This window comes from Ailuropoda melanoleuca, chromosome 14, assembly GCF_002007445.2.
Source record: "Ailuropoda melanoleuca isolate Jingjing chromosome 14, ASM200744v2, whole genome shotgun sequence".
In the NCBI taxonomy this organism is placed as follows: Eukaryota; Metazoa; Chordata; class Mammalia; order Carnivora; family Ursidae; genus Ailuropoda; species Ailuropoda melanoleuca.
Window position 1 is genome coordinate 67,126,811 of NC_048231.1, and position 14,262 is coordinate 67,141,072.

General features: G+C 38.3%; 1 protein-coding gene across 1 annotated transcript in view; it reads right to left on the bottom strand.

Annotated features, from left to right (window-relative positions):
• Positions 1-266: 266 nt before the first annotated feature.
• LOC100474571 (kelch-like protein 14) overlaps positions 267-14,262 on the bottom strand; it is a 96,957-nt gene continuing 82,961 nt past the window's right edge. The window contains exons 6-9 of the mRNA XM_034642807.1: positions 7,703-7,893; positions 7,463-7,621; positions 4,510-4,667; positions 267-2,429 (exon numbers count right to left, since the gene is read on the bottom strand). Coding sequence (XP_034498698.1) covers positions 2,289-2,429; positions 4,510-4,667; positions 7,463-7,621; positions 7,703-7,893 — 649 coding nt within the window. The 3' untranslated portion in view covers positions 267-2,288. The remainder of the gene's footprint in view (positions 2,430-4,509; positions 4,668-7,462; positions 7,622-7,702; positions 7,894-14,262) is intronic.

Consider the following 14,262-nt stretch of genomic DNA (forward strand, 5'->3'; position numbering starts at 1 on the left):
CAATAGTTGCATGCTATAATGACTAAGCCAGCCAGGTGCTCCTCTACTTGTAACTTTGAACTCACAACATCTCTTTCAGAAGCATTCCATAATTTTTTGCATCGTCCATACCATATGAATTTACCTATTGCCAGGAAACTAAATAAACTTGCAAAGCGTATCAGCAGAGTAACAATATTTAGGCACTTCCATATTGTAAACCTGTGAACAATTCACCACAGAGATTTATACGTGTGACTTATAGGTAGGAATAGGAGACAGTTGAATTAGTACATAAAGTTTTTATTTAAAGTTTTCCCCTTCCAAGCAAGCTTCATTTACACATTCTAATACTGTACAAAATTTACAATCTCTGTGACTTATGTACTCACTTTTCATTTCTAATAGTTTGTGCCTTTCTGAAATACAGAAAGCTTTACTTACAGTTCTCATAAATGCTCTTATTTATTTTGGCTAGAAATAAAAAATAAATGAAAAACAAGCCTAAGGAAGGCGAATATCCTCGTATAAACTGGGACTTTCAGAAGAAATGGTAGCAGTTGATGATCAAATGTTCTGAAGCCGGCCTTGTTCTCTTCAGGACGCCAGCTAGGACAGTGCAAAGCACTGTCACTTTTTCTTGCCTTCTCTATATCATAGGTTTTCAAGGAAAAAGAAATGAAAGTTGATTGCACTGGAGATATATATATATATATATATATATTTATATATATATTTTTACAACGGATCCTTTGGATCTGAACATACAAATAAATACAAAAACAACAAAGATTGCACTTTACTGTAGAAACGGCATTAGATTCCAGCACACCCATCTAGCTTGACATGCTCCATGGTGAAAGCTTATCACCAAGGCATTTTTAATCTGTGGCTTCCCCACATTGTTGTTTTGAACGACACATTTGTTGGGGGATTCAACAACACCTCTGGCTGGTTGAAAAGTATTTTAGGCTGGTATTTACTCCTAACTGTTGTTGTTCCAGCTCTGAAGGGCTTGACGATCAAATTCATGCTCCTTCCAGTTTTGCTTTGTTGACCGGCCGCACTGAAAAACTATCTCCTGCTCTCCTGACCTTCTGCTCCTAAATTCCTCTTGCTCCTAGAACAGCTCGCAATCACTCACCTAACCGAGCTCAGGCATCTTTGGTGAGAACAAACAAATGTGATGAGTTGGAGAAAAATCAGGGTGAGTCATGTGCTTTTCTAGAGCCAAATCTAGAGCCATTTCTAGAGCCAAAGGTGAGGAAGAGGGAGAAATATTTGTTAAGAGCTACGATTCACTCCTGTGGCTCTTTTAAGTTGTGTGTTTAGGGACAGAGAGACAACTGAGATTGTACTTTAAAGAAATTATTCTTTCTTTTCATCCCTGAATTCCTGAAAGCAATCTCCCAGTTTCATTATGGGTTAAGTTTGGGTCAGATGTGTTACCCAACAGAATCTCTTCAATATTGTATGAGCGACTTTGTCAGCTCTACCTTTTGAAGGAAATGACAGGTGTGTTCACTACCTTTTATATACTGTAAAAAATGAGAAACCATGAGCCTCTGTGGAATGAACAGTGACGTAATATATTTTGCTTTAATCTTTCGTATAAAATTGAGGACACAGATTATGACCGGCTGGCCTAGAACCTATGGGGCAGAAAGCAATCACTACAGGAGCCAACATCTTTCTCTTCTCTGATCGCACGAGGTGCTCTAAGGGGCAGAAGGTAAATGGAATGAAGCTCTATAGAAACAAACATGTTCCTCTTTAATCTTATAGGATTTTCTATAACTGTGTTGCCTATGGAGTCTGTGAAGTAGCCACAGGTTAGGAATATAGAATCAAGTGGCAATTTCTGTAATGCAGTAGGTATTTTAGTGGGTCAAATTCTGAATCATTCATGAACACAATATCCCCAAAACTTCAACACAGATCGCATGCAGGTAGACTACAATGCACAATACTGATCTTAGGTCTCTCTGCGGCACTCTTCTGTGTTTTATCTTTCTCCTTTTGAGAGTTAAAATCCACGTGAGGAGTTTTTGTAAAGCTGGGACAAGTTAAAACCAGTCTGAAATGGAAGAGTCTGTCACCACAGGAAGTTTTGTGTGATCCGAGTTACAGACACGGTATCTGTCCAAGAACAGGTCTTTTTCTTCTGTAGTTACTTGGAAATATCGTTAGAAACCAAGGGTGGGTTTCGGCAGTTGTACCATTAGAATGCACTGTTCCTAGTATAATCGTGATGTCACCTGTCATTGTCTCCTAGAATGTGATTCTGTTCATTCCAGGGTTTGCTGGTGTTATTTGTTGTAAGGTACACAGGCGGGCAGGATAACCGTCGCACAGGCGGGGCCTGCCAGTGGTTCCGCTACATCTCCTTCCAGTTCCATCCAGGTGCCTTTCTCCGGACAATAGCATATTGTGGATGACTTGTAGGCCCCCTGTAAGGGCAGAGCAGGGGCATTTAGGGGAAAATGTTCAGAGAAGTGCAATGGCCATCTTACTTATCACATTTACATCGGAAAGAAAACACCAATTCTCGGCTCTTGCTCAAAAGTTCCAAATGAAAGCAGTGGATTTTAAACTGTTTTATTTGAAGGGAAAATTTGAGATTCACAAGATTTCAAAATCTGTGTGTACGTGTATGTGTGTGTAATTAATAATAAAAGTCAAGTGCCTACAACACCTAGATGATCAGCAAATCCTTTAAAAGAACTGACCAAAAATTGGATCTTTATCTAGCCAGTTTAAGTGAAAAAAAAAACTCATCCTCAATTTTCAAATAATTTCAGTAAATTGGATTTGAGATTGTTGCCTCACTTTTCCATTTTTATTCTACTACTGTAGAGAGTCAGAGCTGGCATTCAAAACTAGCTTAAAATAAACTGGAAAAGTGGGCTTGCCAACTTCTTTGCACATTGATTGACTGACTGATTGATTTTCAAGTGGTCACATGAGAAATAAAAAATGTCTTTAACGGTGTTTCCTTTGTCAACGTCTGGGGGTAGTGTTTGTGTAACATTTCCCTCCCAGAACTGGAGGCGTTTGGTTTTCATCATAGGCAAAAATCAAAACTTCCAACCAATCTAGTCATTAGTTTTTGAAAGCGTACTCTTATATTACCAACCCACAACTAAGAAAATATAAAAACAGTCATCATTTAAAAAATGAGTATTTGGACCACACAGCCCTACGTGTCTCCTAATGGGATGAAATTCCAACAAGAACAAAAGAAATTTTAAAGAGAAAAAAGCTGAGCTTAATTATTAAGTCCTTATGTCTAACTCTCCATTTTAGAGGAAATACGGAAGACAGACTATTTTAAATGACATCACAAGGTAGTCATTAGTCCATTCCAGAATGTCAGCTATTCTCTATGATAGCTAACTGATCCTGGTGTTTTCTTTTTTTTCCCCTACAAGTTAATGGTATGGAGAGTGGGGTAATTTTCCAGATTGCAAGAGATGGATGAGATATAATAACCAAATACAAGTGAGACTGTTGGATCCTAACTTGAACATATCAACTTGAAATATACATTTCAATAGGAAAAATTTGAATATAGATTAGATACAAAGGAATTATTGTTAATTTTATTGGGTGTGATGATGGTATGTTTACATACATGAATAATTTTTTTAAAGATAAATCCTGAAGCATTTAGGGTGAAATAATATGATGTCTAGAACTTGCTTCAGACTGCTTCAGACTGTTTCAGCCAAAATTTTTAAAAGAGAGGACACATAAAGTATGGCCAAATCTTGATGGATGTGGAAGGTGGATGCTGGGTTAACGAGAGTCCACTGTACTCTCGCTTTCTGTGTGAGCTTGGACATTTTCGTGATAAAGACTGGGCAAAGTGACAAGCAATGGCACATTATATATCCTAAAGAGATTTTGTGGATATTTAACAGTTTCTTGTTTTCATACCTCCCTGGTCAGAAACTTTTCGGACAATTCAAACGATTCGACAAACCATGCAAACAATTTCAACAGAACATTTGTAAAACCACTTCAGTCTCACTTTTAGTTGGTAAGCCAGAATCACAAAAGCATGGGGATAGGAGAGATGTGGAGACCAACCACATTTTGGGATACAGTTGATCAGAAAGCAAGCTAGCTGGACAGCAACCACGCTGATTCTTTTTTATTACTTAAAGTAACTTTACTGCTTGAATACAAGCATGATACTCTAAAACTTTTTTTTTAAGATTTAATTTAATTAATTAACTTATTTGAGAGAGAGCTAGAGTGAGAGAGCACAAGCAGAGGAGGGAGCAGCAGAGGAAGAGGGAGAAGCAGGCTCCCCACCGAGCAGAGAGCCTGATGTGGGACTTGATCCCAGGTCCCCGAGATCATGACCTGAGCTGAAGGCAGATGCTTAACTGACTGAGCCACCCAGGCACCCCCAAGCATGATACTCTTAAAAAGGTTTTTGTGTAGATGGTAACACACATGGGGGGACACACAAAGAACGAATAAAACAGAAAGAAGGAGGGTAAGGTAAATGTGGACACGTACCATACTCCAGCTGTAGCCTCCCACAAGGTAGATGCTGTCATCTAGCACCGCACAGCCAGGACCGCTTCGACCCTCCAAAATGGGAGTTTGGAGAATATTCCACTGGTCACCCTTTGGGTCATAGCATTCCACGAGCATTACATCGAGGTGGGAGAAACCTAAGTGACATAGCAAAATGGAACCACAAAAGAATAAACTCTCAGTGCCCTGATTCAAGGCTAGGGCTTCTTTTTTAAAAAGCTCTAGAACCAAGAAATAGATAATTGTGTCTTTAAAGAGACAATTGTATAAATTTACTAGTGAAATTGGGAGACATGTTACAGAGACCTCAAACAAACAAACTCTGGGTATTTCCAATTAATTCAAAGCAAGAATGTCTGACTTGATGTCATTGGTAAACGTTGATTATAAGGGGGTAGTTCTTATTTTAAAATGTTTACTAAAACCTTATTAAAAAGGATTAAAACAATGAAAAGCAAGCATTTTATAGAGTGCTTAGGATAAGCTGGTTGTCTGCCAAGTGCTTTATGCAGATGAATTCACTTAATTCCCCTCAACCACCTGCTGAGATAGTCATGCCATTATGTTCATTTTACAGATGAGAAAACTGAGGGACAGAGAGAGGGAATGACTTGAATAAGTCACACAGCCAGCAAGTAGACAGGCTGAGGTTGAAACTCAGGCAAACAGGCATCAGAGCTCATATTCTTACAGACTAAACTGTACAGCTTTTCCTAAAAGAATATTTAACTCTCTCAAAATGTTTTAATTAACTAAAAACATGGTGTTCAGGATCTTTTACCTTTTTAACAGTTTATGTTTATAAACAACTATGATGATGTGAGTGGTTTCCAATATCTAGTAAGGATCAAGGTAGAGTACGGGGTGAACTTCGGCTGAGGGCTTCTCCTCTCACCTCTGATGAAGTTTCTCAGTGGCTGGGGCAGTAAGAAGGTTGCAGAGAACAACTTAAGTTCTTGGACTCCACTGGGGCCCTGCTTTTAATTTAGGAAGTCAAAAATCCGTAGGGGGAGAGCTTCATGGTCCCCGAGCTGACCAAATCCTTAGTAATATTTTTCTTCTATTTAAATGCATGCAATGGATATTTGCTAACTGACAATTACAATGCATACACTAAATTAATCAGCCTACTGCACTCTTCAAAGTCATTGAGAAGATAGACCAAAAAGTAAAATAATTTTCATTCTGGAGGAGGTGGACAAATTATTTCAGGCCACTAACTTCTTACGTAAAATAAATCACATAGCTCTGGGAATAGTAGAACGAAGGGCTTACTGGAATTCTGTGGTATATTCATTTCCTTTACTATTAAGATTATTGATGATAATATACGTGAATGAGGATTGGGGCAAATACCCAGTTCTGAAGTTCTAGTGCCATCACGGGGGGATACGTATGCCTTCTCTGTGCCCAGTACATATATTGTATACGTTGACTGTAAGCCTCACAAAAACTGCAAGGAAAGGATAATTATCCCTCTTTTATAGACATGAGGTTGAGTGTCTCGAGTAAGACCACAGAACTGCAAGTGCACAACTGGGACCCAGACCCATACCTTTCCCTCTAAGCCATAATGCCTCCCTGAGCCAACCTAATTTGATGTGTGTGTGTGTTATTTCTCATTTAGGTTGTCATTCCCCAAATCTCTCTGTTCTAGTATAACCTCAAACATTAAGAGTTCCTAGAATGTTTAGTCATTATTATGCAAAAGAAATGAGCAGAAATCACATTTTAATGTAGAAAGCTACAAAGTTAATACTGTATACAAATATTTTGATGTAAAGGAACGGTGTATGGATTGAAATGAAGGAGCACCAGTGAGAGAGAAAAGGAATAAAACGGGAAGAGTTACAAGCAGCAAAGATAATCTGCCACTGAGGAGAGCACGAAGACGAGCAGCTTCGATCAGGATACTGACATTTCGTCCTGAATATGAACTTGGACATAGTTACATCAACATTACGCCCGCGTGGTCTTTATTACCTTAGGGGTACATATATACGAGGAAAACCAGTAAGGACTATCTCCATCTACCCCATTCTTTAGACGGCTGTACTACGGAAAAATAAATGCACAGATGGGCCTCCGCTACCACACTCGATGGCCCGTTTCTCGTTTGGTTCAATTTTCAGGATCACGGCAGGTCGGAGCTGGAGGAGATTTTAGAGATCACCTAGACCAGTTTCTTCATTTTCAGGTGAGGAGACTGCGGCCCGAAGCAGTTCGGGACTCTTCTTAACACCAGAGTTCTCTCTGCGTCCCTGTCGCACGCACCCAGTGGGTTGCACGTGCACATAAAATCACAGGCACCCAAACTACAGAAAGTTGTCATCATAGACATATAAGGAGAAGGAAAGGAGCCCAAACAAAACCCTAAAAATCCCATGTTTTAAATATTTTTTATTCATAAAGCAAACAAAGAATTCGAGAGTCCTAGAAGGTTTGGTATTCAACTCTTCAAAGAAATAATTCTAAATTTAGACATGAAATTCTGTGAAATGTTTTCTTTAAGAAAAATAATGTATTAGCTTCTTTATGCAGCTGTGACTGAAGTTCTTTATGATTACTACAAAAAACAATTTTCTGGAAAAAATTTATTACTATAACTTTGGTGATAAGGAATAATTTATTTTACTGAATTCGTTGTTACAACAAATTGTGCTTTTCAGTTATTAATGCTCTCGTTTTTTACTTTCTGTTGACATCATTATTCATTTCTTTAATGTGTGTGGTAACTTAAAAATAATCCTATCTGCAGAGGAGCCAAAAAAAAAAAATGCCTGCCCAAGGGTACAGCCAATTTACACAGAGTCGGTTTTATTTGGTCAACATGTTTTTTACTTGGTTAACTATGATTATCTAATGAGAAACCCCCTTAGCAAGAAACATGAGATGCAAATGATATTGTGATTTAAGGAAAAAAAAAAAAGACCTTTCAAATGATTTCCTCCAATTGCATACAAGCGATCATTCATTACAGCCAAAGTGTGGATGGCGCGTTTGGTGTTCATATCTTGTTTTCGAGCCCAGACATCCATTACAGGGTCATAGCAATATAGCCATGGGACATATTCCCCATTGTGCACACCCCCTGCAAATTAAACATATACATACAAGTCAAGAAAGTGCCTTGGAACTGAACTTTGTCACCGAAAGTGGAGGAATGACTTGCCTGAAATGTATATTTTCCCATTGTGCACCGCTCCTGCGTGAGCTGCCAGAGGCTGTGGCAAAGAGGACACGTAACGCCATTCGTTTGTTTCTAGGTTGTAGCATTCCACACTGGACAAATAGCCGGTTTCGTTCCTTCCCCCAATAACGTATAAATGTTTGTCCAACCGACATGCATAGAAACTGGCTCGTCTACAAGGAAAATAACAACCCACCATAAATCACAAAAAAAATGCAGTCAGGCAAGGGAGGTCCATCCTGCCTTAGAAAGGGTTGCAGGGATTTGGAAATCACACATAAATCTGAGACCTTTACAGTAATCGTATGCAATGCCCACTCCGTTAACATTTTGGTATTCAAGTAACAGTAGAGGAGAAATTCACCAACTCTGTTTCAGCTCCTTTTATCTTGCTTTTTTACCGTTAAAGTGTTCACTAATGTTTGGGATATTTGGTACCTTGTAAGGATATCACAGCTCAGTAAGACAAAGTGAAAAATGAGGTAGATAATGTAACAATAATAAATTATCTTGACATTCACTTTTTTCATGGTCCTTCAAGGGTCATTGTTCCCAATTTATAAGAGAACTACATCATCAAAATTTTTCTTCAATTATCATTTTTTTCCCTTCCCAGTACTACTGCAAATAGAGAAACTTTTGTGAACTGAAGTTAGTGTTGAAATTTGCTCTTACATAACCTATGGTAGGAATTTCAGTGATACGGCTTTTGGCGTTGTTTCTTACAAAGCTACAGGATAGTTTTTAGTCTCTTTTCAAGAGAGGCAATTTATTAAATTTTCCCATTATGCCTTCAAAGGCCAAAGACACCAGCTGTGTTGAAAGGACTGGAGACAGGGAGACCAATTCTGAGGCAGACCATAAGATAGGGGTGAGATATCGAGGACCTGAATTAGAGTTTTATGGAAGACATACAAGGGCTGATGCCAAAGATACTTTAAAGGAAGATGTAAGACCTGGGAACTAGTAAGACATGAGAGCTGAGGGAGAACACATGTTCAAAGGGGACTCAAAAATTTGGAGTTAGGATGACTGGGTTGGTATGTTGAGCAAGTCCCTGACCCATTGTTTCTTTTATCTCATTGCTGCTACTGGAATACTATACTTTATGGGGATAACATATGGTCCAATACTGAATAAGTACAGTTGGTAAGTGCCAGCCCCTCAGAGAATGTAATTTGTTTGATGAATGTGCGGTCTTCATAAAAATAGTGCCAAGGCTCTTGGGCAATGTGACTAGCAAGATCAAGAGTCCTAGAGGTTTTTATTAGGAGATTTTCCAAGTTGTGTTTACAAAGTGCCAAAACCTCTGGGAAGCAGTATACAGCAGCTTGATTCATGGTTTAGTCTCTGGAATAGACTGCATGGCTACATGATTTATTGGATGTGTGACCTTTGACACGTGACTCAATCCCTCTCAGCCTCGGATTGCTCATCTGTAACAGGGGGATGTTAATGGCACCTTCCTTACGGGGTTATTTGCAAATACATATGTAAAGTGCTGTCATAGTGTCCCGCATTTGGTTCATGCCTTGGAACCATCAGCTAACATTACCCAGATAAAAAGGTTTTAAAAAATCAGCCATCAAGATGTTTGCAAGGAAACTTTTCCTAGTAATATTTTAAATGACAGTTAAATTCTTTCATGTTTATTTAGGTGATTTATTACCATATAGGTAATGGTATATGTTATAGATGGTGATGTATTCAGTTTTGTTTCATTTTTTCCAGCTTTATTGAGGGATAATTGCCACATAAAATTGTAATATATTTAAAGTTAAACTGCAGTGATTTGATATATGCATACATTGTGGAAGGACTCCCACAATCAAGTGAATTAACACATCCATCACATAGCTCTTTTTTTTTTTTTTTTTTGGNTTTTTTTTTTGGTGAGAACACTTAAGATTTACTCTCTTAGCAAATTTCAAATGTAGAGTACAATATTAACTACAGTCATTGTGTTACACATTAGATACTCGGAACTTTTTCATCTTTTAGCTGAGAGTGTATACCTTTGACCAACTTCTCCTCATTTCCCTCATCCCCTAGCAACTAGCAACAACCATTTATTCTGTTTCTGTAAGTTTGACCTTATTTATTATTTTTTTTTTTTAAGATTCCACATATAAGTGATACCACGCAGTATGTGTCTTTCTCTGTTTGGCTTCTGTCACTTTGCAAAATGGCCTTCAATTTCATCCATGTTGTCATAAATGGCAGTATTTCCTTTTTATATGGCTAAATAAGATTCCATTGTACATATATGCCACCTTTTCTTTATCTATTCATCTGTTGATATACACTTAGGTTGTTTCTATATCTTGGCCATTGTGAATAATGCTGCAATGAACATGGGAGTAGAGATACCCCTTCAAGATGTTGATTTTGTTTTCTTTGCATATAAAATCAGAAGTGGGATTGCTGGATCATATAGTTCAGTTTTTTTTTTTTTAATAGTCCTGAAACTGTTAGCATCATTGATCATTTTAGAGCAAAATTCTGGCTCTGTTTGTTTTCTTCTGTATTTTCTTGATGCTTTTGAAAGAAATATGTGCTGTGGAAAATTCAGAAGGATGATGAACAACAATGATGGGGAAAGGAGGAAGGAAAATAAAGAGCAGGCATGGGATTTCTTAGAGTAAGGCTTGTGAACCGGGCCCTCTGGGTCTTCTGAGGGGTCCAGGAAGCTCTGAAATTAGAATAAAATTATAACAAAATGTTGCATATATAGGTTTTGCACATGTGCCTTTTTGGAGCAAATGTTTGGAGAAAGTTATTTGGAAGAAGCTTTTAATCAGATTATCAGAGCGATCATTAAACATTTTGGGATTTCCTATTACAGAGAAGTAAAAACCCATTTAAATATAATATAGGTTAAATATAATATTAGGTTATAAATATTAGGTTAAAAACAGTTGCAAAATTAAGTGCCCACAGATGTCCACTGCTTCCTTCTATTTCTCCAGCTGGATTTCAGTTGTTCTCTCATTGAATATGATGGGTCCCAGTTGTCTTACAAGTGCTTTTACCTTCTGAGTTAAAATGTTTCATTGAAAAGACTGACATGTCTATAAGAATAGACCGAAGGAACACAGATATTTCTTTGCACCGTGGACACAAGAGTACGTCACTATCCCTCTTCCATATGATGATTCTAAAACAAGTCTTAGAGCCTCTGAAATAATTTTACTAAGGGGCTATGCTTAAATACTTTGAACTATGTAGGCTGTAAGGTGCTGCGTTCTTCTATGTGCTATATACTGGTCTAGAAGAGAAAATGCCTGTTAGTCATGACAAGTATAAAAACTCTCCATTAAATAAGTTTAGATAATGGGGAATAAGAGCAAGATCGCCTCATGGTAGTGTGAACTCCTTTCATCTAGTCTAAATTGTTCTCTCACTTTTTCTGTCCTGGTTCCTTCCTTCCTCAGTGACATTGAGTGAGCCTGTCAGAATTTGCTCTTTTTTTAGCCAAGATTTTTTTAATTTGATGCTTCATGTGTACTCCTGGCTTTATCCACACAGTGTCACTGTTAGGATCTAAATGGAAAAAAAAAAAATCAGTAGGTTTCACTTCCTGACAAAAAGTGTATTTTTCTGTAGAAATTCCAGTGAAGATTCTGAGCCTCGGACTTACTCCCTTGCATGCCCAAAGTGAGAATTCATGAAATGCATTATAGGAGCACTGGATAGTTAATGGTCTGTCAGCAACTGTGAACATTTGCTCCAGGCTAAAATTTTACCTGTACCAGGTCTTTCTTGGGAGTGTTCCCTGCCCCTCCTCCCCACATAAAGAATATAGGATTAGGTTATGTGGGGCTTTTTTTGAAAAGTAAATTCCAGATTACTGAACATTTTTAAATGGGATTACACTATGTGTTTCAAATTGTTCCTTGCTCCCTCCTCCAGCCCTTCCTGGCCCAATGCCAGAGGCAATATTCAATGCATTGTGATAAGTTAAAAAAGACTACCAGCAACTTCTACAAACATACTTTGAACCCTGCGTGTTGTACAGGTTTTTACTAGTTCTTTCTGACCCTTCGGGTGGTCAATTTATTTCCCAAAGCTTGAGACTGAATGACTACAACCTTATCTCAGCTTGAATTCTTGACTTTCACCATCAGGTTAAAAATGGCAACAGATTTTTCAAACAGAATATTGTTTCACATTGTTTCTTGTAAGGATTCTAGAAATGAAATTTCTAAATTTGGAAACAATTTTTTATGTATTTGCTTCTAGCTCTTCTCTTACTTTGTGAAATATAAACTTCATTGTTGGTGCTCTCCAAACTGCTTTTTCTTTTTCATCTTTTTTTTTTCTAGACTAGGTAGGGGGTAAGATCTCCATATGAATAACACCCAGAATGTCTGTTTTTACTGGAAAAAATATAAAGTCACCAAAGCATTTCTATTGATCCTAGATTCAATTTTTAACCTCTTCTTTTTAAACTCTTCTTATCACTAAAGAATCAAATCCTACATCTGAGACCAAAACAACTCAGTAGCATTACCATTAAATTTATATTTTCCTGCAATCATTTCTTAGGTAGCAGGGATGCAATTCATCAGTTAGTTGAGTAAACCTAGAAGCAGTGTGCCCATTTCCCTGTTGAACTGGGTATGTGGGGGGTATTCTGCACTTTTATTATAACACTCCTTGGGAAGCTATGATTAGGTAAGATATCCTAGGAGTCTGTCCAGCCAGCAATAAGAGTGGGTTACCCCAGAGGTGGTTTTCAACATGTTTCTATTATTCTCAGTTTGGTAATTTCTCAGCATAATCACTTCTCAGCTGTTTGGTAGCCACTAATGGAAGGAGGGAGGTGGGAAAACTTCTGGTGAGCCTGATTCATGATCTATACGATGCAGAATTAACTCATTCAAATGTTTCCAGAAACCTCTTTTTGGATCTGAAGTGTGTCTCATATATTTTCTTCTTCTTCGTTTAATCACCAATTAAGCCACACCGGTCACTGATCCTACTTGATACTTAGAATAGAGGCTTGGCAATGACAGAAAAATTTCATATTAAGTTATGGATTGCTGCCTGAATCAACCAACCCATAGGAGATCTGGAGCTAGAAGATTGACTGGGCATTTGTGAGATCTGCCTTTTCCCACTCAGCTCTGTAAGGAGCTCTTTATTTGGTCTATCGAGTTGATGTTCTAAATCTAAAAAAAAACTTCTCTTACTAGGGACCTGACATGATATACCATAATGACTTAGAAAGAAACGTTAAACAGTCCATCCTGTCAACGGTGGCTGCCGGGCGCTGACAGACCATGGCAGGTCTTTTTATCAGGTCAATGAGCTGCTAAAAATTGTCTAAGTAGGACCCTGCCATGATAGGCCATAGTGCCTCAGAGGAAGTCATTATAGAATATCAAGTAAACAATACACATTTAAAAAAATTACTAATTAGGTTTTGCAGCAATACTTCTCATCCTTAGGGGCTCTACAGTGAGATAATTGACCGCGACGTGAGTTATGCCTCCCAAACCGAAGGCGTGAAGGTTAATTATCGTGGTATGCAGCCCCCAGCAAAGGGGACGTGGAGATGAGATGCTGCCACTTCAAACCTATTACTGGTATTTATTTTTTAAATATTTTTTTAAATAAAACTTTTTGGAATGGTTTTGATTAAAGGGTAAAGTGATACAGCCACCGTAAGGGCAACCAAGAACTAACCCCAAAGGGAGAGAACCAAGGCGCACTGGAGAAAGGCCTCCGGACGCTGCCAGGCACACGTGTGTGCACCAGAGGGGGGCGGAGAAGTCTGTCAGTTTTGTTAACTGACTTAGGATCATTTCTCGAGGTCCCCTTGAACTACACGTTCCTAAAAGTGTCTGTGGTCCTTATATTGTGCCTCATCATTTCCAATGTATAATTTTTAGTTTCCTTAAAGAGGGTTTTACTCTATTTATAGGGAATAGAGCGTTCGACACGGAGTTTTCTCCTTGCATTGATGCACACTGCCTTGCCGCAGTAATGCGCATTTTTGAATAAATGATATTACCCGAAAACTTCCTGTTCACTTGGAATTTATGATTAAGGATCTAAGTTGATCTTAGTGTAATCTAACTGAGTGTTTATAAAAGAGATGTTAAGGTGAAGAGTCATGAGGGAAACAGGAAAGAAAATCATTGCTTCAATAATTCAGCAGAGAAGAAGAAATAGGTTGCAGCTTATTGTTATTATATTGGATACTTGGCTCAAGAGGATGCTAAAGTATTATTTGAAAAGAATCAAATGCTCAAAATTTATTAATATTTTTTTCAAAGATTTTATTTATTTATTTGACAGACAGAGCCAGACAGCGCAAGCAGGGGTGCAGGGGAATGGCAGAGAGAGAGGGAGAAGCAGGCTCCGAAGCGGGGCTGGATCTCAGGATCCTGGGATCATGACCTGAGCTGAAGGCAGATGCTTAACTGACTGAGTCACCCAGATGCCCTGAGTGCTCAAAGTTTAGCACAAATGGGAATTGGCATGTGCATGTTAAGATGTGGCCTCGCGTAGGTAACAGCAGGAGAGGCAAAATC